This window comes from Mobula birostris, chromosome 15 (genome assembly GCF_030028105.1).
Source record: "Mobula birostris isolate sMobBir1 chromosome 15, sMobBir1.hap1, whole genome shotgun sequence".
Classification (NCBI taxonomy): Eukaryota; Metazoa; Chordata; class Chondrichthyes; order Myliobatiformes; family Myliobatidae; genus Mobula; species Mobula birostris.
The window spans coordinates 28235745-28263514 of record NC_092384.1 but is presented as its reverse complement, the minus strand read 5'-3'; the positions used below and the strand labels follow the sequence as shown (position 1 = coordinate 28263514).

Sequence of the window (27770 nt, the reverse complement as noted above, 5' to 3'; positions counted from 1 at the left end):
GCATGAAAATCCCAGGAGATCTGGGATCATTTCTGAAATAATCAAACCACACTGTCTGGCAGCAACAGTCATTCCATGGACAAAGTCACCTAGATCACATTTCTGAATCTTTTGACCATGTCTGCATGCTTTTATGCATCGAGCCACTGCCACATAATTGGCTGGTTAGATAATTGCATTAATAAACAGGTGTACCTAACAACATGGCCACTGGGTGTACCTTAGAATGGCCTTTTTCCAGTAGTTTTCCTATAGGTTATACTGAAAAGGTCTTGGTGATTGTTTCTGTTTTTAGCAAGTTGATGTTCACCTCCAAATGGAATTGGAAAAATTTAATATACACTATATTACTTTATAGCATAATCATCAGTTTCCTAAACCGGGTAGCACACTGAACAAGAGATCTACTGTAATACATTATTGTGATTAAATTATAAGTCATCCAATGGTGGAGCTGACACTCCCTGACTCTTGCACACCACCTACCTGAGACGTCAATGGGGATATGCATCAGGAAACAAAGGAGAAGATAAGTCTAATTATTTTGCTTTAGTAAATCATAAACAAATGTGTGCAGATCATTATTTATTTCAATACTAGTAGTTGCAAATTAGCACAATGTGAATGTCATTTTAAAAGGGTTTGCTAAAAATGAAGAGCAGTCCCCAACTTTGCCTTCTGTCAAATATATTGCAAAACTTCAATCTGTAGCCTTGAAGCATACAAGCTCTGTACAACCGACTTGAGGCTAAGAGGATCACCAAGACTGGTGCTTGGTATCCAGCCCAAGTAGTGAGGCATGAAAGGACAGTAGCTGGTGCAATTGTTCCACAATGATTTGGTCTGCAGGTCTCTTTTGTGAAGAATTAGACATATTGCAGCATTTATTATGGTGGGCAAGAAAGTGTTTATGCAAGATTGTCATGCCAGCATTCACTTCTTAAGTTATTGTGTTGGTAGAGTCCTGTTTTCATTAGCAATGACAGTAGATCTTGTTTAATATGCTTGGGTGCTAGTCTAGTGGTCTTCTGCGTGCATACATTGTAAACAATTTGTGTGGTAAGTGGAACTTTACACATGATTCTTTTTATAACCTGACCACTTGAAAGGAAATTCAAATTGTAAAATGTGTCACCAAACATATACTTTATGGTTCTGTTATAGCGGCAGGTGGAATGCAGGGTAGTTAAGGCAATTTGAATATCTGGGAAAATAAAGTATTACCCAATGTAGAGTAATAATTAGATAAAGTTATCTTTTTATCCCTTAAATTAATTGCACTTTCTGGACTCTTGTTTCCTTATAAGATAATAGCTTTCAACAAGCTTCTACGTATCAATAGAGTCCACTCAAACCAAATGAATGGCAGAATTGGAAGAAGCAGTAATTTGTTCCTAGCAGTATCATTAACAGACAAGCAAAGCACGAAAACACAAAACACTAGCAGGTCATTAATTTGGTGGTCTGTTATCCAACAAATTTATGGTGGCTCTTTTATCACAAATTTTCTGTTCTATCCCTAGAACTGCTTGATTTCTCTAAATCCAGGCATCCATTGATTTCCGCTTTGAGTGCAATTACCTATGATTCCACAGCCCTTTATGAGAATTCCAAAGAACCACCATACTCAAATTCCAGCACTGTTTTTGTGAGACTATGACCCCTGTTTACATCAGGAGGAATCATTCTCTCAGTACCCACTCTGTTATACTCTCAAAGAACTTTGTTTCCATGAGCTAAAAGCCTAGCTGCTCCTATATGATGAACCCCATTTCCAAGAACCAGTCTGGTAAAACTTCAATCCACATGCTCTTGCAGTATGTCCTTTTAATGGTGTGGATCCCATTGTAGTTTAACCATCCCCTTAAAATATTCTCAACTTCTTTTTTAATCTTTTTATAAAACCCAATGTACAATTTTCCTTTCTCATTCCCTGCTCCACCTTCATGTTAGTCTTAAGTAACATGTAAAAAGACCCCTAGGTCCCTAAGGAACATCAGCATTTCCCAAAACTTCTGATGAGGATCACATTTATTCATTTAGCATTATTGTTGCTCACTAACTTTGTTTGTCTGTGTCCCTTGAATCATCTGCATCTTCTTCACGACTCAATTCTGCACTTCGGGGAATATTACCAAACTTAGAAATAGTGTGTTTCTTCACCTCAGTTGAATTATTGAAAGTTATGGTGAATAGTTGGACTCCAAATGATACATCCTGCCAACTCCAAAGAACCCTTTTATTCGTACTTAACCAAGCCTCTATCCACACAACAATGTTACCCATAACTTGAGTGGTTCTGACTTTGTTCACCAGCCTGTGTTGACCTCTCCATGTTTCTGAGATTCCTAATATATCTTCTCATCTACACAACTAGTTATATTCTCAAAGAACTCAAACGAGTGAAATATAATTTGCCTTTCATATGTCCTTGTTATCCCTGTTCAATCATTTTTTAATGTCTCTATCACTTCCTTTATTGTAGATACCAGTATTTTCCCTACTATCTATGTAAGGCCAAAGGGTAAGTATTTCACTTTTTAAATTGATACGATGAAAATGAAAACACTATAAATAATTTAAAGAAGCTATTTTATCCATATCATTGAGTTCAATGTATCTTCACAATACTAATGGAGCACTTGCACCAAAAAAGTCCCCTAGCCCGTGTTCTGTTATACACTCCCTACCAGAGAACTACAGAGTTTTGAGCATATTCCCTGGCAAAATCTGTACAGAATCTTGGCACGAGACTTGCCTATTTTCATTCATGTCCTAGGAAACAATGATCTTGTATGATGATTTTGGAAGGATAAATCAAATCTTTATTTCATACCTTACAATTTCCACGCAGACAATAATTATTTGCAAACTTCATTACTTTTAATATAAAATGAAGAATATCCTTAATACCATGAACATGCAATATAATTCCTCCATAATTTCTATTCAAAATAATTGCTGGTTAATTTCTATTAATTATGTATATTGAAACTGATAATTCTTAATAATTGGATAATAGCAGGTTCTCCACATTTCACTCACAATTTGCAGAAATCAAAATAATTAAGAGACCAGGTAAAGGTAGAGTTCTTCAGATGAAAAGCTCAAACAATTCTGTCTGTGCAGTAATTGCAATGCTTTATAGTTTTTTGAGTTTATTGGTTGCATCTGTAGCACATATGAGCAAATCAGCAATTTTGCAAGTGTCTAGCATGTAGTTCATTAGTTGACTGCTGAGCATGGAAATAATGTGACTATATTCCAAGTTGTCATGGCATACAATAATCAAACCACTTGTAGGTTCAATTATATGATTATTTATTACTACAACTAAATTTCACTCAATGAGTAACTAGACCTTTGAGACTTTATGATCACGTGGAAGCAGGTCTGTGGCTTTTGCTGCACAATCATTATGTTATTATAGATGAACTAAGCTCAGCCTGATTTTACATGATCATTGCTAACGACTGCTTTAAAAGAAGGTGAAGGATTTTTGTTGCAGCACAGAGATGGTGAGGTTTCTTTCAATGAAAACTGAATAATAGACAACTGAAACACAACCACACTAGTATGTAGCTATTAATATCCAATCGGTGTTGTTTCCTCTTCATTTTCATGCTTCTCCTGGATCTTTATCATTGAGTAAATATTCTACTTCACATCACAGAGCAATGCAACACCCCTCAGTACCCAGTGATCAGGAGGCTGGCTTGTTTTCAAATCAACAGCAGCAATGTAATTGAAATCGGTTCTTAGCGGCTTTTTATAGACAGGGCAGGAATACACCCTTACATCTTTAGAATCTGCAGAAGTAAAAAATTGCTATTAAAATCTAAGAATTTCAAGGGCTGAATCAAGCAGTTAGAAACATTAATTAAATCATTTCTTGGAAAAATGATTTTCATTCATTTTTAGGAGCAGAGCAACATTGTCAAGTCCAACATTTAGTAAGGTCCCAACAATGGGGTGAGTCACTTTCTTGAACCACTACAGTCCTAGTGAAGGTCCTCCAATGTTGCTGTTGGGCCTAATTTCTAGGGTGACTATGAAAGGCAAGTGATACACTTCCTAGTCAACATGGTAGATAATTTGGAGGGGAATCTGCCTGTGATGGTTACAAAACAGTTGCTCCTATTTGTCCTTCCTGATGGTACAGGTCATGGATTCAGGTGGTGTTACTGGAGAAGCCCAGAGGAGTAACTGTAGGTGATAGAAACAAATGTTGAGGGTAGTTAATGGAGCAGCAATCAAATGAGCTGCTGCTTCCTGAAAGGTGTCAAGCTTCAAGTTGTTATCACCAGATTCTTTCAATTAAATGCTGAGTATTTCTCATGCTCCTGATTTGGAAATGACATAAAGGCCTTGGTGGCTCAGAGGATGTGTCATTCACCACAAGATACCCAGCCTCTGCCTATAATATTTATGTGCTAGGTCCAGTTGAGTTTCTGGGCAATGGTAATGGCTTTGAATGTCAAGGATGGGTCGTTAGGTTATTGTTGGAGGTAATCATTGCCTGGAACATCTTCCAGAACTGTTTCCAGCATTTTCTGTTTTTATTGTGGATTTCCAGTATTTGAAAACATAGAAACATAGAAACATAGAAAATAGGTGCAGGAGTAGGCCATTCGGCCCTTCGAGCCTGCACCGCCATTTATTATGATCATGGCTGATCATCCAACTCAGAACACCGCCCCAGCCTTCCCTCCAAACCTCCTGACCCCCGTAGCCACAAGGGCCATATCTAACTCCCTCTTAAATATAGCCAATGAACTGGCCTCAACTGTTTCCTGTGGCAGAGAATTCCACAGATTCACCACTCTCTGTGTGAAGAAGTTTTTCCTAATCTTGGTCCTGAAAGGCTTCCCCTCTATCCTCAAACTGTGACCCCTTGTTCTGGACTTCCCCAACATCGGGAACAATCTTCCTGCATCTAGCCTGTCCAATCCCCTTAGGATCTTATACGTTTCAATCAGATCCCCCCTCAATCTTCTAAATTCCAACGAGTACAAGCCCAGTTCATCCAGTCTTTCTTCATATAAAAGTCCTGCCATCCCAGGAATCAATCTGGTGAACCTTCTTTGTACTCCCTCTATGGCAAGGATGTCTTTCCTCAGATTAGGGGACCAAGACTGCACACAATACTCCAGGTGTGGTCTCACCAAGGCCTTGTACAACTGCAGTAGTACCTCCCTGCTCCTGTACTCAAATCCTCTCGCTATAAATGCCAGCATACCATTCGCCTTTTTCACCGCCTGCTGTACCTGCATGCCCACTTTCAATGACTGGTGTATAATGACACCCAGGTCACGTTGCACCTCCCCTTTTCCTAATCGGCCACCATTCAGATAATAATCTGTTTTCCTATTTTTGCCACCAAAGTGGATAACTTCACATTTATCCACATTAAATTGCATCTGCCATGAATTTGCCCACTCACCCAACCTATCCAAGTCACCCTGCATCCTCTTAGCATCCTCCTCACAGCTAACACTGCCACCCAGCTTCGCGTCATCCGCAAACTTGGAGATGCTGCATTTAATTCCCTCATCCAAGTCATTAATATATATTGTAAACAACTGGGGTCCCAGCACTGCTCCTTGCGGTACCCCACTAGTCACCGCCTGCCATTCTGAAAAGGTCCCGTTTATTCCCACTCTTTGCTTCCTGTCTGCTAACCAACTCTCCACCCACACCAATACCTTACCCTCAATACCATGTGCTTTAAGTTTGCACACTAATCTCCTGTGTGGGACCTTGTCAAAAGCCTTCTGAAAATCCAAATATACCACATCCACTGGTTCTCCCCTATCCACTCTACTAGTTACATCCTCAAAAAATTCAATGAGATTCGTCAGACATGATTTTCCTTTCACAAATCCATGCTGAATTTGTCCGATCATTTCACCGCTTTCCAAATGTGCTGTTATCGCATCTTTGATAACTGACTCCAGCAGTTTCCCCACCACCGACGTTAGGCTAACCGGTCTATAATTCCCCGGTTTCTCTCTCCCTCTTTTTTTAAAAAGTGGAGTTACATTAGCCACCCTCCAATCCTCAGAAACTAGTCCAGAATCTAACGAGTTTTGAAAAATTATCACTAATGCATCCACTATTTCTTGGGCTACTTCCTTAAGCACCCTGGGATGCAGACCATCCAGCCCTGGGGATTTATCTGCCTTTAATCCCTTCAATTTACCTAACACCACTTCCCTACTAACATGTATTTCGCTCAGTTCCTCCATCTCACTGGACCCTCTGTCCCCTACTGTTTCTGGAAGATTATTTATGTCCTCCTTAGTGAAGACAGAACCAAAGTAATTATTCAATTGGTCTGCCATGTCCTTGCTCCCCATAATCAATTCACCTGTTTCTGTCTGTAGGGGACCTACATTTGTCTTTACCAGTCTTTTCCTTTTTACATATCTATAAAAGCTTTTACAGTCCGTTTTTATGTTGCCTGCCAGTTTTCTCTCATAATCTTTTTTCCCCTTCCTAATTAAGCCCTTTGTCCTCCTCTGCTGAACTCTGAATTTCTCCCAGTCCTCAGGTGAGCCACTTTCTCTGGCTAATTTGTATGCTGCTTCTTTGGAATTGATACTATCCCTAATTTCTCTTGTCAGCCATGGGTGCACTACCTTCCTTGATTTATTCTTTTGCCAAACTGGGATGAACATTTGTTGCAGTTCATCCATGCAACCTTTAAATGCTTGCCATTGCATATCCACCATCAATCCTTTAAGTGTCATTTGCCAGTCTATCTTAGCTAATTCACGTCTCATACCTTCAAAGTTACCCCTCTTTAAGTTCAGAACCTTTGTTTCTGAATTAACTATGTCACTCTCCATCTTAATGAAGAATTCCACCATATTATGGTCACTCTTACCCAAGGGGCCTCTCACGACAAGATTGCTAATTAACCCTTCCTCATTGCTCAAAACCCAGTCCAGAATAGCCTGCTCTCTAGTCGGTTCCTCGACATGTTGGTTCAAAAAACCATCCCGCATACATTCCAAGAAATCCTCTTCCTCAGCACCTTTACCAATTTGGTTCACCCAATCTACATGTAGATTGAAGTCACCCATTATAACTGCTGTTACCTTATTGCACACATTTCTAATTTCCTGTTTAATACCATCTCCGACCTCACTACTACTGTTAGGTGGCCTGTACACAACTCCCAACAGCGTCTTCTGCCCCTTAGTGTTACGCAGCTCTACCCATATCGATTCCACATCTTCCCGGCTTATGTCCTTCCTTTCTATTGCGTTAATCTCTTCTTTAACCAGCAACGCCACCCCACCTCCCCTTCCTTCATGTCTATCCCTCCTGAATATTGAATATCCCTGAACGTTGAGCTCCCATCCCTGGTCACCCTGGAGCCATGTCTCTGTGATCCCAACTATATCATAATCATTAATAACAATCTGCACTTTCAATTCATCCACCTTATTACGAATGCTCCTTGCATTGACACACAAAGCCTTCAGGCGCTCTTTTACAACTCTCTTAGCCCTTATACAATTATGCTGAAAAGTGGCCCTTTTTAATGCTTGCCCTGGATTTGTCGGCCTGCCACTTTTACTTTTCTCCATAGTACTTTTTGTTTCTACCCTCACTTTACACCCCTCTGCCTCTCTGCACTGGTTCCCATCCCCCTGTAGTGAACTAACCTCCTCACGCCTAGCCTCTTTAATTTGATTCCCACCCCCCAACCATTCTAGTTTAAAGTCACCTCAGTAGCCCCCGCTAATCTCCCTGCCAGGATATTGGTCCCCCTAGGATTCAAGTGCAACCCGTGCTTTTTGTACAGGTCACGCCTGCGCCAAAAGAGGTCCCAATGATCCAAAAACTTGAATCCCTGCCCCCTGCTCCAATCCCTCAGCCACGCATTTATCCTCCACCTCATCGCATTCCTACTCTCACTGTCGCGTGGCACAGGCAGTAATCCCGAGATTACTACCTTTGCGGTCCTTTTTCTCAACTCCCTTCCTAGCTCCCTATATTCTCCTTTCAGGACCTCATCCCTTTTCCTACCTATGTCATTGGTACCTATATGTACCACGACCTCTGGCTCCTCACCCTCCCACTTCAGGATATCTTGGACACGATCAGAAATATCCCGGACTCTGGCACCAGGGAGGCAAACTACCATCCGGGTCTCTGGACTGCGTCCACAGAATCGCCTATCTGACCCCCTTACTATCGAGTCCCCTATCACAACTGCCCTCCTCTTCCTTGCCCTACCCTTCTGAGCTACAGGGCCGGACTCTGTGCCGGAGGCACGGCCACTGTCACTTCTCCCGGGTAAACTGTCCCCCCCAACAGTACTCAAACAGGAGTACCTGTTGTTAAGGGGCACAGCCACCGGGGTACTCCCTATTACCTGACCTTTCCCCTTCCCCCTCCTAACCGTGACCCACTTGTCTGCCTCCCGTGGCCCCGGCGTGACCACCTGCCTGCAACTCCTCTCTATCACCTCCTCACTCTCCCTGACCAGACGAAGGTCATCAAGCTGCAGCTCCAGTTCCGTAACGCGGTCCCTAAGGAGCTGCATCTCGATGCACTTGGCGCAGATGTAGATGTCCGGGAGGCTTGTAGACTCCAGGGCCTCCCACATCCGACACCGAGAACAGCAAACTGCCCTCACACTCATACTGCCCCTCTCCTCAAATAACAACAGAAAATGAATGCCAAACCTCCCTCGCCTCGCCTGTTTCCGCCTAAGCCCGTTGAGCCGAAGCCCTTAAGTCTTCACTCTGCTCCCGGCTCACTCCGCAGCCCGCAAACTCCGCTGCCTGCTCTATGAGGCTCTGTTCCTTTTAAATCTGCCGCGCTGCACAGCCCGACGTCACACGCCTGCGCAGTCCCGCCTCTCAGAACGCCGTTGGAGAAAAAAAAATAACGAAAATTTCAAAAATGTCTTTCTCGGCACTCCCACTTAGACTCTCAGACTCCTTCTTCATTTGAGAACAAAGCAAAAACAAACACGCTATATATTCCTGATATCACTGTCAAGATTGAGAATTAGATTTAAGTCATTCATTCCATTTACTTTTTAAAAATGTTATCTGTGCAGTCTATTTCTATCTTGATTGAACTGACTTACCATGGTGGTTTATAGCAGAGATATGAATTACAGGCAACACTTCAAAAAGAACTTTTGGTTTGGATTCTGTCAATCTGTGGTTGCGGCGGTCCCATCCAGCACCTTCTAGATGCAGGCCAAAGACGTAGACTCCCTCAGAAGGAGATTGTATAATATCTTCCTTTGATAATCTAGTGACTCCACTGTGAAGCACTACATTATCCAGAGCCCAGCCCTTATGAATTCGTGTAACTTCCTGTTACCAGTTAAAAGAAAGTCATTTTAATGTAGCTTAAGGCAATGATGCCCCACCACCTTTTTAAGATAAAATCAGAATGATGCTTCTGTTACAAAATTCAACAAAAACTTCAGTTGACACCAGTAAAATTCAATGTTTAAATTGTCTGGACCAATAGGGACATTATCAGAGGCAGTTTCAGGCACGTTGATGTGACACTGTAAAGTAGTAAAATATAGTCCTGAAGAAGGGTCTCAGCCCAAAACAACATCGACTGTTTATTCATTCCCATAGATGCTGCCTGACCTGCTGAGTTCCTCAAGCATTTTGCGTGTGTTGCTTGGATTTCCAGCATCTGCAGAATTTCTTGTGTTAGTAAAATATAATACGTTTGTTAGTTGATGTTTGCACTAAGGTGAAGATTGTTCGCCTTTAACATTCAGTTTGGGTCTTGCTCAGATAGAATGAAAGAGCAAACAAAATGAAAGAATTGATTCAATGGAAGATTCTAGATAATTTTACAAAGATTCCTTACTTATGAAGAACTGGGTGGAGTGAGCTCAAACATATTATGCCCAGGTGGCACTGATGTGAGTGAAATAGAAATTATCAATTACATGTGTTCCTTGAGGAAACTATTGGGGCAATTTTTTAAAAATTTATTCTTCCAAGGAAATTGTCAAGCCTGCTTTACCACGGCCAAATATCAATCTCATTCTTCAGCAAAAGACTCAGTACTCTTGCCTCAAAGAATAGATTGGCATTTTATAGAATCTTACTGAATGATAAAGCTCATGATCAGCTTGGGCAGTTAATAACAGTCTTGTCTCTAATGCAGGTTGTCCTGCCTAATGTTACTAGGCCCAAGCTTCAATTGTGCACAGCACTACCCCTGTAGAAATGATGCAGTCCCCCTCAATGGGTCTTAACAGTACATTTAGCAGAACAATCTAATGAAAGGTTAGTCAAATTAGGGACAAAATTCTATATGAATCATCATCGGCAGCTGTCAATCCCGGGGATCCTGGGTTTGCGCCTCTGGAGGACTGTGTCCTCTCCAGGGCACAAGCCTGGGTAGGAAGATTTGAAGAACAAGCTGTGTCCCATGCAGCCGGTTCCCCCTCTCCCCATCACTGATGTAGTCCAAGGGAAGGGCAAGCTCCGATACAGCTTGGCACCAGTGTCATCATAGAGGTTGCCAGAGTGAAGTTGTAAACAACATCAAACTGCCTTCGGGACCCCGGCTCTGGATTTCTTCCTCGGGGTTTACTCCCGAAGCCTTTCCCATGGGTGGGTATGGCCACAAGGCAGCAGAGGTTTAAAATCAGAGTTTTCCTCTTCTAGGCGGGCTGCCATCCAAGGCTGACAAGCTCCACCTGCCTGAAGCAACCGGTTTTGAGGTGCCAGTGGTCCACCTTTGCCCTTTCTCTTGTCAGTAGAAACAGTTCCACTAAGCCTAACAGCTAAGCCGCACGTGAAGGCCAAGAGTTGGACTTGGTTGTCAGAGGCTGTCAGAGACACAAGCCCTTTGGAGCACTTTATAGGTAGTGGGAGCTTATCACCACTACCACTCCCGGGTATGACAAAATTATTCATTCAATATGAATAAATCAGATATAATTCAAGTTGCTTGAGAAAAAAAGCTTCATATCACTCATAAAAGTAGAAATTAAGGGATTCCTTGTTATCAATTCAGCTTGAAAAAAATTAGACTTATACTATGCCAATTTCACAAAAACAGTTATTAAATTATCTTACACTAATGCACTCTGAGGAGGGATATATCCATATTTCATTGCACAATAGATCGGGTTTCTTTTATTTATTTAGAAATACAGCACATTCTGGCCCAATGAGCCACACTGCCCAGCAACCAACATATTTAACTGTAGCCTAAGCACAGGACAATTTAGAATGAGCAACTACTAACCAGTAGCACTTTGGACTGTGGGAGGAAACCAGGACATCCAAATGAAGCCCATGTGCTCATGGGAAACAAACTTCTTATTGACGGCACCAGAAATGAACTCCAAACTCTGATGCCCCAAGCTGCAAGTGTTGCGATAATTGCTATGCTATCCTTCTAAACTTTAATTATAATAAAGCAATTGCTATGGTTTATGGTTGAATGAAGCAACATAAAAAGAAATTAGGTGTTTGAGAAAAGTAGAGTTGACTTCCACATTCTTTTTAGGATGTTCCAAAGTGCTTGCAGCCAATGAAGTTCTTTTGAACTATGGTCATTGTAGTTACAAGGCATACTTTGCAGAGTGTAAAACTCTGTCAGCCTGTCCTGTTCCATTACACACCCACCAAACTTAATTTAGTATGGAACTTGGTAGGGAGTTAAAATCCTGGTACATAAGCACAGGCCTCTGGTAATCTAAGTTAGTTTTTAAAATATTTATCAAGGCACTTCAGTGGCAAAACCGTTTACAAAATCTGTGCGCAGTTTCAAATGGATTCAAACAAACTTAACTCCTGATCAGGATAAAAGCAGTTTCTGGGAGCTACAGTATGTTCCAGTATAAAACCTGCATATGTGTACCCGGAGCATTGAACAGAACAGCTATTTATTGATTATGACCAATCATCTGTTGTCCACTACATTTGATTCCCTATCATCTACTACAGGATTGACTTGAGGCAAATGATCTGACCTGTCTCATGGCTGTAAGAAAGCCTTGAGGATTGAAGAAACCTGTCATCCAGAAGCAATTTGGCCTCCCTTCAAATATCCAAGAGTGGAACTGACGATCCCTTTCCAATAATTCGGTGAACCAGAAACCCAGAGTACTTGAGGCCCAAGATGCCTTTGTTCAATTAAAAAGCAAAAAAAAAATTGAATACGTGCACTTCAGATACAGATTCAATTTCTTTAAATGAATCAGAACTCTACACTGTATACTGTCAAGGATAATGCACAACAAACATTTATATCAGGATTGTTTTTATGCTCTTCAGCTCCAGAAATAGTTATATTCCTAATTTGTACTGTTCCTAAAGTATAAATTCAAATGCATGGATGCCTGAATATTTATTCTATCAATTGACATATTTTGCCTAAGGGAATTATTTCGACTAAGGTTGCCCTCAGTATGGTCCTAGTAAGAAAGTTCATCAGAACACCAGAATATTACCTTTGTTTCTGTAGTAAAATTTGTGTTTCCCATATACCATTTGTACATTGATACAGTATATGTAAAGTAGAACGAGAGTGAGCTATTGTTTGGATTCCTTTTGTTAAAATCCATCAGTCAGTGGATCACACAAACATGTGCATTAAAAGTACAGCAGGAGAGTCTACTACAAATTAGCTGTATAAAATAATTGGAGACAAGAGACTGCAGATGCAGGAGTCCCAAGCAACATTATGCTGGAGGATCTCAGCAGACCGAAGAGCATCTGTGGGGGGTAGAGGAAATTTCCAAATTTGGGTCAAAATTTTTCATTGGGACAGAGTAGAAAGGAGAGTTAACCAGTAAAACAAGGACAATGGTGAGAGAGAAGCCTGAGTTGATTGGTAGACCAAGGAGGGGGTGAAGAATGATGGGCAAGTTGAATAAGGTAGGAAAGGATTAAGAAGTGATGACAGAACAAAAACCAGATGGGGGAGAGGTGGGGGAATTCCAGGTAAACAGTGTGTTCTGGGGGTGTGGTGGGAAAGGAAACAAATTGAAGCACCGGAGGAGATCAGGAGAGAGAGAGGAAAAAGTAAAATACACAGGATGGGAGGGTTACCTAAAATTGATCATCTTGATGTTCATGCCCCATTGAGTTGTAGGCTCCCGAGGAGGAAACATGAAGTGTTGTTCCTCCATTTTGCATTGTAAATGCCAAGGTTGTTCCAAGGCTCGGGAAGACTGATGTCCAGTCTGCGCTTGGTGTCACCAAATGCAGTAGATGGGGTTGGAGGAGGTACAGGTGAATCTTTGCCTCATCTGGAATGGCGAGGGAGGAGGTGCAGGAACAAGTTGCAGGGGAAAGAGCCCAGAATCAGGAAGGGGTGGATGGGGAGGGATGAGCAAACCAGGAAACCACAGAGGGAATGGTCTTTAGGCAGGAGGCGGGAAATGGTGGGGGAGTAAAAGTGGCTAGTGTTTGGATCTTTTCGCTGTGGTAAAATGACAAGGGGGGGTGTGCTGGATGTGGAGGACCGCTGCACAGGTCCCAGTCCCTGCTGAGAGCAGAATACGAATCAGCTGCAGACACGGCTGTAGAAATGGCAGATGGAGCCAAATGTGAAGTGTTGCACTGTAGGAGATCAACTGTAAAGGGATAGTATACTGTCAATGGCAAGTTGGGCATGCTTTTAAGGTGAGGGGGCTACGTTCAAAGGAGAGGTATGAAACAAGGTTATTTTCACACAGGGTGGTGAGTGTCTGGAATACACTGCCAATGGTGGTGGCAAATATGACAGAGGCATTCAAAAGGGTCCAGATAGGCATATCCCATACAATCTGCCCTTACATTTCCTACACAATTAGTTTAGTAGGCATTTGTTTATTAATTTCATTAGTTCAGTATAACATGTATATGGATTTCAGCAAGGCATTTGACAAGGTACCCCATATGCAAGGCTTATTGAGAAAGTAAGGAGGCATGGGATCCAAGGAGACATTGCTTTGTGGATCCAGAACTAGCTTGCCCACAGAAGGCAAAGAGTCATATTCTGCATGGAGGTTGGTGACCAGTGGTGTGCCTCAGGATCTGTTCTGGGATCCTTACTAATCGTGATTTTTATAAATGACCTGGATGAGGAAGTGGAGGGATGGGTTAGTAAATTTGCTGATGACACAAAGGTTGGGGGTGTTGTGGATAGTGTAGAGGGCTGTCAGAGGTTACAGTGGGAAATGACAGGATGCAAAACTGGGCTGAGAAGTGGCATAGGACTCAAGGCTGCTGCGCAGGTTGACTCTGTGATTAAGAAGGCATACGGTGCATTGGCCTTCATTAATCATGGGATTGTGTTTAGGAGCCGAGAGGTAATGTCGCAGCTATATAGGACCCTGGTCAGACTCCACTTGGAATACTGTGCTCAGTTCTGGTCACCTCACTATGGGAAGGATGTGGAAACCATAGAAAGGGTGCAGACGAGATTTACAAGGATGTTGCCTGGATTGGGGAGCATGCCTTATGAGAATAGGTTGAGTGAACTCGGCCTTTTCTCCTTGGAGAGACAGAGGATGAGAGGTGACCTGATAGAGGTGTATAAGATGATGAGAGGCATTGATCATGTGGATAGTCAGAGGCTTTTAACCAGGTCTGAAATGGCTAGCATGAGAGGGCACAGTTTTATGGTGCTTGGAAGCAGGTACAGAGGAGATATCAGGGGTAAGTTTTTTTTTACACAGAGAGTGGTGAGCGCATGGAATGGGCTGCCAGCAATGGTGTTGGAGGCGGATACGATAGAGTCTTTTAGGAGATTCCTGGACAGGTACATGGAGCTCAAAAAATTAGAGGGCTATGGGTAACCCTAGGTAATTTCTAAGGTAAGGGCTTGTTTAGCACAGCTTTGTGGGCCGAGGGACCTGTATTATGCTATAGGTTTTCTATGTTTCTATTAGCAGAGCGCCTGTTCTTGTGCTGTACTGTTTTGTGCTTTATCTCTATCCCTCCCCTTCCCCATCTGGATCAACCACCCCATTACCCCTTATCTTTTCTCAATCCAACGATCACCTCCAGCTCCTGATTCACTGTACACACTTGTTTGTAGAAAGGCTATCTCTCCTAACTCTCCATTCCACTCATACTGTGTTATAACTCTTCCTATCCCTCCTATCTCTCCTCTGCACTCTGGACTGTGTTATAACTCTTCCTGTCTCTCCTCTCCACTCTGTGTTATAACTCTTCCTGTCTCTCCTCTCCACTCTGGACTGTGTTATAACTCTTCCTGTCTCTCCTCTCCACTCTGGACTGTGTTATAACTCTTCCTGTCTCTCCTCTCCACTCTGGACTGTGTTATAACTCTTCCTGTGCTCCACAGATGCTGCTTGACTGATTGAGCTCCTCCCACAGACTGTTGTATGAAATATATTGTCAGTTGAAAACATGAGAAACAGATATAAGCATTGAGATTAACCTTGCCAAAATAATTAATGACCATTTCTTTACATCAGTATATCCAAAATAAACCTGTTGGTCACAGAAATGTTTGAAGAAAGGGACAACACATCCCCAATTTCCCTTCAGCACACATAAAAGTTGCAGGTGAACGCAGCAGGCCAGGTAGCATCTCTAGGAAGAGGTACAGTCGACGTTTCGGGCCGAGACCCTTCGTCAGGACTAACTGAAAGAAGAGCTAGTACGAGAAGCCACTAATGCCCCACCTCCCCCTCGTACCCCATCCGTTATTTATTTATTTATTTATTTATATACACACTTTTTTTTCTCGCTCTGTCCCTCTCACTATATCCCTTGCCCATCCTCTGGGCCCTTTACTTTCTCCCTAGGCCTCTTGTCCCATGATCCTCTCATATCCCTTTTGCCAATCAACTGTCCAGTTCTTGGCTCCATCCTTCCCCCTCCTGTCTCCTCCTATCATTTTGGATCTCCCCCTCCCCCTCCCACTTTCAAATCTCTTAATATCTCTTCTTTCAGTTAGTCCTGACGAAGGGTCTCAGTCCAAAACGTCGACTGTACCTCTTCCTATAGATGCTGCCTGGCCTGCTGCGTTCACCAGCAACTTTTATGTGTGTTGCTTGAATTTTCAGCATCTGCAGTTTTTCTCGTGTTCCCAATTTCCCTTGCTTCTCAAATTGGTTGCTGATTGATCTGCTAAATTTCCCTCTCAACTCCCTCATCAATAAAACTGTACCTTTCAAGCCTCTTTGATTGTTTTGTAAGGTGAGTTATTTCCGAATGTACACCGTTTAAATATATACTTGCTCACTCATACACACTATGCATTGCGAAATCAGTCTCACTTTTTGATTACACGTATTTCATCTTTTATGCAGCAATAGACACAGTATTACTGCAGCTAACTTCATCAACCACTTTTCTAAAGCATTAACACCCAGACTTTGATCACTGCCATAAATAATAACATAGTTAATAACTCAGTTGTGACTTTATCTTGTCGCAGTATGTTGATGAATTAGTACACCGTATCAAATAACAGATAGGATGTGGGCTTGAACTTGCAATCTACAGATCATTTCACCAAATTTTTCGTGAATAGCAATTAACATGGATGAAAGCATTGGTCAGGACAAAAAGATAATGTTGAAGAACTAACTGATCTTTTATAACTGCAAACATAATGCAAGAACACAAAAAAGTGTGCTTGATTATAAAGCTTTTATCTTACCTTTAGCCACCTAACTGGTACATGGGCATCGTGCATGCAGTCTAGTGCATCTTGCAAGTTTTCACTCATAATAATTGTACCATCAATGGCTAGTTTCAGTTCCATTAATGTGCTGCGCACCAACAAAATGACTTTCTGCATTCGATCAATTTCCTGATGAAGGAAGATGTTCATTGGCTGAATAGCACCCATCTTTGCCAACCAGTTTTTGACCTGAAGTAAGAAAAGAGAGGCTGAAATATCAAGTAAAGAGCAGTGGAAAAAGTGCAAATGAGAAATACTGCAAAATAATTATTTTACCCATTTCTATATCTCAGAAACATTTAAGGGTGTATATTAGAAACCTATCATTACAAATTGTAGACACACAGTATAACTGAACCATGTAAAAGCCAAAAGCCTCAAACCAGCCTTATTTTGTAATGGTGGCTGAAGGAGATATGTTCATCATTCTGGATGCTGGATATATTAAATATAAAGACTTCAGACCTTAGAAATCTGAAATAAAAACGGAATTTGCATAGTTTTATTATTGCACTCTATCAAAGAAATTCCCTTTGTTACACACACACAGTGCTGGAGAAACCCAGCAGGACTACCGAAGGGTCTCGGGCTGAAACGTTGACTGTACCTTTTCCCATTGATGCTGCCTGGCCTGCTGAGTTCCTCTAGCATTTTGTGTGTGTGTTGCTTGGATTTACAGCATCTGCAGATCTTTTCTTGTTTGTGATTCAATTCCCTTTGTTTCACCCTTCACCTTATTTCACCATCTCAGCCACCTAGACTAACATGTTCACCAACACAAGAGATTCTGCAGTTGCTGAAAATCTTGAGCAACACACACAAAATGCTGGAGGAACTCAGCAAGACAGGCAGCTTCATGGAGGGTAAATATTTTGGGCCAAGACCTTTAATCAGGACTGGGAAAGAAACGAGGAGCATATTTTCTCTCTTTTTCTGCTCTAATGAAGGAGCTCAGACTAGAAACATGAACTGTTTCTCTATCCATAGATGCTGTATTATCTTATGAGTTTTTCCATTTGCTTTTTTATTAAGGTGATAAGCTGCTTGCTTTTTTTTACAATCACCATCAATAACTAATGGATTATGTTTTTAATAATAATTTTCCTTCTACAAACACAAGTGAAGATGTGGCATCCATTATATTAGAGGTCCAAGCCGTAAAATATGGTGGAAATCTGAACTTAGTTTTAATCCAGACTTAGGCCCCATCAGGGAAGAGGTAGAGGAGCCTAAAGACCCACACTCAACATTTTAGAAACAGCTTCTTCCCCTCTGCTGTCAGACTTCTGAATGGCCCGTGAACACTGCGTCATTATTTTACTCTCCTTTTCTGGTAACTTACTATTGTTTATTGTAATGTATAGAATTTTTTGTGTGTATTGCACTGTACTGCTGCTGCAAAATAACGACATACATTAGTGGTGATAAACTGGAATCTGACACTGAGGAAGTTTTCCACCATCCCTGTATCTACAATTGATGGCTTCCACACTGGTCTTGAAAACACCAGCACTTACAGAATATCCATCATCATCTTTGTGCTATTTCACGTCCTGTAAAAATGATGCTTTATAGTCGTATTAAAAGAATTTACCTGGACTGATATACGCCCGTAGCACCAGACCATGAAAGCTTGGCCTGCCTATCTGAGCCAAAATGACTTTCTTTTAAAACATAACTAACACATTTAACTCTCAGCCATAAATCTTATACAGAAGATTACTGGGGTTTGGTAGAAAAATAGGAACTACAGAAAGTGAATTAACTATTTTGTCCTTTTCTGAAAGGAGGACAAAATATGTTATAAACTCAGAGGCTAGTTTATCTTTCTAACCATTATTTTGTTAATGACATTGGCTAATTTAAAATTGAAAAGTTATTTTCTCATGTACTCAGCATTTCCTGAAAAACACCTAATGTTTGGAGGATAATGTCCTTTAACAAGCTGCAAACACCTAATGTTTGGAGGATAATGTCCTTTAACAAGCTGCAAATCCAGTATATACAAAACTAGGATCATAACTTAACACAAAGTATGAACAGAAATCCAAAATTACAACTCTTGTGTTAAATATTGTTGTACTTATAACTGAAAGGGAAATGTATTTGTTTCAGAATTGATATTATGAATTCTGAGCAGATTACTTATACTGAAAAGCAGGAATAAGGTTACTGAATATGGACATACCTCTTTATGCTATTGTACTAGTTAAGTGATCAGACTCCACAAATGACATAATGTATGTACAATGTTATCAAGCTGAAACTTCTAAATTCCTGATCTGCACATATTTATGTCGGATAAAATTCCAGTTAGTCTCTAAGCATAAAAAATCCCCAAGGTTACCACTTTGAACAGAGTGAATGAAGATTACCCATGCCACTTACTTCATAAGCTATGTAATTAGGAGGTAATTTCATCAACATGTCATTAGCTATATGCAAAACGATAGCCTCCCGTGTTTCTCCTTTCCCTGCTGAGCTGTCCTTTGGCTGGATGTTAAGGATTGTATCCAGGACATCTTGGGCAAGTTTGCTTTGATAAGTGATATCAGCATTCGGGTGAAGGCCAAAGACCTCTGGTGTGTCATACGATGGTAGGCTCTAGTAAGACACAAAACATCTTTAACCTACAGGCAGAATTTCCAGCTTATTTATAAATATTGTTATTGGTTGGAGGTTGGACAGAGAATTTCTTGCAGGTAATTCAAATGACAACATCACAACTAGTGAATGTTGCTAGTGCTAGTGAATCAGCACACGTGGGTATTTGTAGATAAATGCGGCATTTCTTAAACTCTCATATCCGAGAGCTTCATCAAAGGAGAGGGTAATTAAAATTATCCCGGCTGTAACTGACAGTTTTCTAAGTATCAAGGATGATGGTTCTTCAGCAGGTGAATCGAATTGGTGTATGCCATGACCTGTTTAAATGGTAAAACAGGGTCAATGGATGGAGAGACTTTCTGTTATTCTGATTTAAAATCAATCATGTGCACCGTTTTTTCAGAATTTATTCATTGTATCTATAAAATCAAATTAACTTTTTTATTGGTCTCTAACAAGACATGGCAAAATGTCTGTTGAAAAGCCTAGTATCTCTAAAATAAGGGGGCACGATTACAAAATAAAGAGTTGATTAATTAAAAATGAGATGCATAAGAAGTTCTTCTTGCAGAGGGTGATGAATTTCTGTTCCTCTCCATCACAGAGAGTTGTGGAAGATAGAGCATTGGAAGTATTTTAAAGGGAAGCAGGATCTTTGACAGATTGAGGTCTATGCAGACTGGCACAAAAGAGAAGTTGAGGCCCGTGACAAATCAGCCATGATCACATAGAATGACAGAGGAGTCTGGTGGCTCCTCTGCTCATATCAGATCTGGCACATTTTGCCCTTTATAAAAAAAATGGAAGCATACCCACATTTAGCCAACATGAAATTTTACTACTTAAAAATATTATTTTATACAAATTAATTTATTTCTTAAAGAACTGAAAGGTACAGAAAATCATATAACATAGTACATATATTACCTGTTAAATATTCCCTATTATACATAAAGCAAACCTGAATGTGGTGTATATATTGTTCTGGTGTAGTGCAGTTCGGGATGGCGTAATCCTTGTAAAAGCAGAAGTTTGGTTTGAACATATTTTCACTGAACCACACTTTAGCAAGTGTGTTTAAAAGTCGCTTATCGTAATCATCTGTGACACGCCCTCCATACTGGATCTCTCCAATCATGTAGTGAACTGTGTTCCATGATACACCCTATTGAACAGCGAAAAGTTTTTCCAAGGTCAGTACATAATCTTCCAATTAATCCCCCAAAGCCAGGTGGCAAAAACTGGAGATAACAGGGGGATGAAAAATGCTTTCGGAACGACATGGTCACAGAAGTGAAATGTTGATAAGTGATAGTACGCAATGTGAATACAGTACAACTTATACTGACATGCTGTGTTAGAAAATAGCATGGAAGAACAGAACACCAGGGAGATTCCCAAAGGTAGGATCATAGAGTCATGGAGTCATACAACACAGAAAAATGTGAACTTACACTAATCCCATATACCTACTTTCGGTCTGTAAACTCTCTGACTTGGCAGTTCTAGTAGTGGCCTAGATACTGGCTTCTTCAATGTTGTGCAAGTATCTCCCTTCACAACCTCTTCAGTCAATATATTCCTGACTCTAAACATTTTCCACGTGAAAAAACAAATTCCTCTCAGACTCCCTCTAAACCTCCTTGCTCTCACTTGAAACTTAAGTCCTCATCTTAGACACCCCATCAAGGGTTCTTCTCCCTCCTCCATTAAGCAGTTCCTTAAAACCTACAATTCTGACTAAGGTTTTAGTTATATGCCTTAACATCTCCCTATGTGACTTAGTGTCTTGGTGTCTAATTTTGTTCTATAAAGTACCCTAGAGTGACTAATACATTGAATGCACTATATAACCAGACTTTATTGTGGCTGCAAACCTTAGTTTAAAACCCGACACTCTAATTGATATATTTTGATTGAATCACACTACAGATATTAGTGCTTTCCCATGGTAACATGTTATGAATTTTTAAGCAGTCATTAATTTTAAGTTATGATTTTATAAACCTGCCCTATTTTTCCTTGGTGAGTAAGATTTAGGAGAATCACAAGGCATGTTACACATGCTTTAAAAATTAAAGGGTAGCAAGGGAGAGAGTTGGGCCATTCAAAGGTAAAGAAGGAAATTTATGCTTGTGGTTGAGGAAGTGAGCAAGATACTAAAATGTGTATATTGTACCGGTATTCACCAAGGAGATTTTCATGGAGGATAATGGGTAGAGAGAGGGATATGTTGATATTTTAAGGCATGTTGATATCAAGGAGGCAAGAGAGGAAATTGCAGGGACTTTGACAGAGATCTTTGTATCCTCTTTAGTCACAGGTGAGGTCCCAGAGGAATGGTGAATAGGCAAAGTTGTTCCTTTGTTAATGGGCACAGGAACAAATTAGGAAATTATAGGCCATTAAGCCTTGTATATCAGTAGCTGATAAATTTTGGAGCAGATTCTAAGGGATAGGATTTACTCAAATCTGGACTGTTTATGAATAGTCAGCATGGTTTTGTGTGGGGGAGATCATGTCTGAAAAACTAGGAGTTTTTGAGGAGGTGATGAAGATGATTGACGAGGGTGGAGCAGTGGATGTTGACCACATGGATTTCAGTAAAGCATTTAACAAGGTCCCTTGTGACAGGCTAATCCAGAAGATTAAGGCATATGAGTTCCACAGAGACTTGGTAGGCTGGATTCAAAAATGGTTTGACCATACAGGACCAAGGGTGGTGATGGAGGGTGATTTCTGACTGGAGGTCTGTGACCAGTGGTGTTCCTTAAGGATTAGTGCAGGGATTTTTATATACACCTATATAAATATGAGGATTTGGATAAAAATGTAGGTGGCTGATGAATAAACTTACAGACAATTACGGGAAAGTGACATACGTGGATAGGGTGTTGGCTGATTGGCAGGAAACAGAGAGTGGGAATAAAGGGATCCTATTCTGGTTGGCTGCCAGTTACCAGTGGTGTTCCACAGGGGTCCGTGTTGGGGCCGCTTCTTTTTACATTGTACATCAACGATTTGGATTATGGAATAGATGGCTTTGTGGCTAAATTTGCTGATGATATGAAGATAGGTGGAGGGGCCGGTAGTGCTCGGGAAACAGAGTCTGCAGAGAGACTTGGATAGATTGGAAGAATGGGCAGAGAAGTGGCAAATGAAATACAATGTTGGAAAGCGTATGGTTATGCACTTTGGCAGGAGAAATAAACGGGCAGACTATTATTTAAATGGGGAGAGAATTCAAAGATCTGAGATGCAACGAGACTTGGGAATCCTCGTACAGCATACCCTCCAGGTTGAGTCGGTGGTGAAGAAGGTGAATGCAATGTTGGCATTCATTTCTAGAGGAATAGAGTATAGGAGCAGGGATGTGATGTTGAGGCTCTATAAGGCGCAGGTGAGACCTCACTTGGAGTACTGTGGGCAGTTTTGGTCTACTTATTTAAGAAAGGATGTGCTGACATTGGAGAGGGTACAGAGAAGATTCACTAGAATGATTCCGGGAATGAGAGGGTTAACATATGAGGAACGTTGGTCCGCTCTTGGACTGTATTCCTTGGAGTTTAGAAGAATGAGGGGAGACCTCATAGAAACATTTCGAATGTTGAAAGGCATGGACAGAGTGAATGTGGCAAAGTTGTTTCCCATGATGGGGGAGTCTAGTACAAGAGGGCATGACTTAAGGATTGAAGGGCGCCCATTCAGAACAGAAATGCAAAGAAATTTTTTTAGCCGGAGGGTGGTGAATCTATGGAATTTGCTGCCACGGGCGGCAGTGGAGGCCAAGTCATTGGGTGTATTTAAGACAGAGATTGATAGGTATCTGAGTAGCCAGGGCATCAAAGGTTATGGTGAGAAGGCCGGGGAGTGGGACTAAATGGGAGAATGGATCAACTCATGATAAAATGGTGGAGCAGACTCAATGGGCCGAATGGCTGACTTCTGCTCCTTTGTCTTATGGTCGCACAACACAAAAATTGACAGTGTTATAGAAAGTAAGGATGGTTGTCTAAGGTTACAACAGGATATTGATCAACTGTTCAGGGAAAGCAAGGAAATGACAGATGGAATTAATTCAGTGTTGCACATTGAAAGTTCAAATCTAAGAGGAAGGTGTAGAGTAAATGGCAGGGTCCTTAGGAACACTGATGTACAGAGGGATCTTGGGATGCAATTCCATAACTCTCTGAAAACAGCAACACAAATGGACAGAGTGGTTAATAAGGTATATTGCATATTTGCCTTTACTGTTCCTGGTGCTATTCGTAAAATATTGGTTCGGCCACATTCAGAGTATTTTGTTCAGTTTTGGTCACTGCATTACAGGGAAGATGTGGAGACTTTGGAGAGGTTCACAAGGATGTTGCCTGGATTGGAGTGTATTAGGTATAAATTAGAAAGGTTGAACAAACTTGCAGTTTGCTGTTGAGCGTCAGAGACAAAGCAGAGCAGAGTCCTGATACGAGTATATAAAGTTGTGAGAGGCAATGGTGGAGTAGGTAGAGTGGAAATGTCAGATACTAGAGGGCATAGAGTTAAGGTGTGGGGGAAGAAGTTTAAAGATCATTTGTGAGGCAGTGGTAGGTGTCTGGAATGCACCACCAGGGAAGATGATACGATAGCAGCATTTAAGAGACATTTAGACAGACACACAAACAGGCAGGAGATGGGGGCATACAAACCATGTTCAGGCAAATGTGATTGGTTTAAATTGGCATTATGGTTATCACAGACATTGTGGGCTGAAAGGCCTGTTCTTATGCTATTTTGTTCTGCATTCTAGAACACAAGTGCATCACATCTCTTCCATGACTGATCAGCAGCAAGAACGGGGTTGGGTTTACATGATCAGAAATGAGAACCAATTATTTGCCCAAGCAAAAACCATGAATTTATGAACACTGACAAAGCTTTGATTCAAAATTATAAAAGTGAATCTCAGAAAATCAACTTTGTGAACAGTGCCTTGTACCTTTTTTCCATCCAGATCATCAAGGTGGTTTTGCAGAAACTGGATTGTGGCATTCAAATCAGCTTGATTGAATTCGTAAGGGATATTCCACCCAAGAGGCCCAAACTTGCGTCTTTCTTGCACAGTGGAATGAAGGAAAGCTACAGCATATAGCATGAATTTCCAGTGCAGCATATTGCTGACCTCTAGTTGGTCTTGGGTGATACCTTAAAGACAATAAAACTAAGACTACATTGGTGTTCCCTTGACCATCCTCATGGTAGGTAGAACAGGAAAGGGGATATCATAATATAATGTCCTTATTATATTGCTACTAAAGTGCAGCTCTATGTGTTATTTGTCTGTATCTTTAAGTTTATAGCATTTAATTGAAATAAATGAACATCTATCTATGGTCATTAGTGATTGATTCATCTTAGCTATATCCTTTATCCAGGGGTTATTTGAGTAGGACTACTTTCTCAGTAATCAAAGGGAACAAAAGATGGGTAGTCATTCTGGACAACTCTTATAATAGCCTTATTTCTGTAAAAGAGTTTGAACCTTGAAACATTTTGTATTCTAGCATGCTTCCTAGCATGCTTCCTTTGGTATTAACCACAGCAAGTGTTAACGAAATGACATCTAATTACACTAATGTATCAGCATTTCGTTATTTTATATAATCTAATCACAATGGCAAGGGAAACTTTATTTTGAAAGGGGTTTGCAGATACTTTCATACAAGTTTCCATTTTAGGGGAGATCTAGAAGTGTCTTGTAAATATTGGTAAAGGAAGTGAAGAGAGATTCTGGGAACACAGAAGTAAGTCCAAAGATCTGGAAATACTAGGCAAGAATGATCCAAAGAACCCAGGTGACTGCATTTGCAGTTTTGATTTGCAGAGGACTGTGAGGATGGCCTGGTATCTGGGAGTTGGAAGAAGCAAGACATGAAATTGGAATTGGTTAATGGATATTGGAAATATTTGGCATATTTTTGTCTGGAAGTTAAAGCAGTGAGTCTAATAATCTTGTGAGGATTGATCCTAAAGTGAATGGCACTAAAATTGGCTGTTTTTGAAACATAAACCTTCAGTCTGTCACATTTTTGCTCCTGAGAATTCACCTAATTATTCTGCAGCTCTTGTTTCACTGGCAGACATTCTCACAGAGCAGTTTCCCTATGACAAATGGTTATCATGGTAACAGCTACCACAAAAGAAAGATGAAAACAAAGAACAAAAAATGAGGCTGTGTGCACACAAATATAGTTTTTAAAACACACCATAAATAGAAAAAGTTAATTTCAGTTGCAATGTTTTGGCATGAAGGTAGTTATTCAACAACTTTTTTACTTGTCACATTCTTTTTTTGATATGTTATCGGTAAATAAAGCATGTGCTATCAAAAGAAAACGGAAGCCCCAGTCACATCTGGTATCTAGTCATTCTATATGGTTCATGTCAAACCAATATGGTTAATGCCTGGCTGCTCTCTAATGCAGCCCAGCAAGCTATAAGGTTTTTTTCTTCCGGAAATGTGGATTAAAAAATCGGCACTTTTGATAGTAACTTCCACTTATCAGCAATATTACTTTACTTTTCAACATTATCAGGCCCATCATAGTCTTCAGCTCTAAAATAAATGCCATAAATCTGCACATATAAACAGACTGTTGATTAGCCATACTGTTGAGATCAGACTATCTCTGCTCATTTTATATCTCCATATGTCCTTCCAGATGGGAAGGAGGGAGGTTTGAAAATTCTCCATGCCTGCTGTCAAGTGTGGTGATCCCAGCCAATATAATGCATGCTGAGAGATAATGCAATATGAATATTAGTGAGATTGGAAATTAAGTCCCTTGTGTGAGGATCCTTAAAGTTATGGCCAGAAGCCTTGAACTGAATTTAATGCTTGATTGAATACCCAATCATAATTTGACCGTAACTATAGCTGAAAACCTTTTTCTCACAGCACAGATATACACAATGGGCCAGCCTGTAAGTGATAGTTAAGCACAAGCAGTTCCAAGCTCCTGGGAGTGTACATCTCACACAACCTCTCATGATCCCAGAGCACATTCTACAGAATCAGAAAAGCTCACCTAAGCTTCTACTTTCTGAGGAGGCTGAAAGGAGCTGGAGTTTGCATATCTACAGTATAATTGCATTATTCTATAGATGCACAGTAGGGAGCATCCTAACAAGCTGCATCACTGCATGATACGGAAACTGCACTGCAGCAACAGGAAGGCTCTACAATGGGACGCTTAAACTGCCCAATGCATCACCGGCACCAACCTATCTGCCATCAAGGACATATATACAGAAAGGTGCCAGAAAAGGGCCAGTAACTTCATGAAGGATACCTGGTCCTAGTCATGGACTACTTATTTCACTCCCATCAGGGAGGAAGCTACATAGCATCCACACCAGGACCACCAGACTCAAAAACAGTTACTTTCCCCAAGTAGTAAATCTGATCAACACCTCCATACCCCCAACAACCAATACTTTACCATTTTCTGTCAGTCACTTCATGTACAGACACTCCTGTGCCTAGCGTCACTTTATGGACACACAATCAATTTATGTATATAAGCCATCTTATGTATTTATATTTATTATGTTTTTAATATTATTATTGTGTTCTTTTACTTATTGTGTGTGTGTGTTTTTATGCTGCATTAAAGCTGGAGTAACAATTATTTTGTTCTCCTTTATAATTGTGTGCTGGAAATGACATTAAACGATCTTGAATTTTGAATCTCCACCCTTAATTACTATTCACAAAACAATTTTCTTTTTTTTTTGGCATATGCCTGCATTCGTGCGAGTCTGTGTGTGTGCGTCTGCATGTCCATGTGTGCGTCCGTGATGATGTCTTTTTCATGGCTTTTACAAGGTGCGGAGCGAGAGAGAGACTGTGTGGCGCGCCACTCCACACACAGACATTTTCGCAGTATCTTCCCTTTTATTTTTACGAGGTCGAGTTGCCATCTCGACACTCAACCTGGCACAGATGGAAAGCGTACTCGGGAGCAGACCCGATTAGTTTCGAACCCAGGAACCTCCGCTCCCGTGCCCAGCGCCAATGTCATTGCGCCACCAGCCGGCCCCACAAAACAATTTTCAAGGTCACTCAGTGACCAGGGTAAAACCAGAAACAGTAATTACAAAGATCAAGCCAGGTTTTACCAAAGGATACAAAGATGCCAAAATATTAATATGTTAATACTTGAGTACATTATCTTTATTTTTGGTGGAGGCACAAGGAGATTTTCAAGCAACAATGGAAAGTGTAGCAATAATGACTAGCAAAGGGTAGTGAGAATGGAAGTGAAAGGAGAAATGACTTTCAGAATAAGTAGGCAGATGTAAGTGAGGAGAAACATATGAGAACATTTATATTTATCAACTGCCTTTGGATATTACTCTTTTTAATTTCCATATAATGACCACTAAGTCTATTAGTTAATGAGAATTCTGTTCACCATCTTGATATGAAATTAAGTTTAACTATTTGATCCTAATATTAA

General features: G+C 40.8%; 1 protein-coding gene across 1 annotated transcript in view; it reads right to left on the bottom strand.

Annotated features, from left to right (window-relative positions):
• Window positions 1-2851: 2851 nt before the first annotated feature.
• The window catches only part of LOC140210475 (dynein axonemal heavy chain 5-like), a 202452-nt gene continuing 177533 nt past the window's right edge, over window positions 2852-27770 (bottom strand). The window contains exons 74-80 of the mRNA XM_072279452.1: window positions 24248-24453; window positions 20234-20437; window positions 19054-19269; window positions 16642-16854; window positions 11990-12142; window positions 9113-9347; window positions 2852-3809 (exon numbers count right to left, since the gene is read on the bottom strand). Of these exons, the coding sequence (XP_072135553.1) occupies window positions 3658-3809; window positions 9113-9347; window positions 11990-12142; window positions 16642-16854; window positions 19054-19269; window positions 20234-20437; window positions 24248-24453 (1379 nt within the window). The 3' untranslated portion in view covers window positions 2852-3657. The remainder of the gene's footprint in view (window positions 3810-9112; window positions 9348-11989; window positions 12143-16641; window positions 16855-19053; window positions 19270-20233; window positions 20438-24247; window positions 24454-27770) is intronic.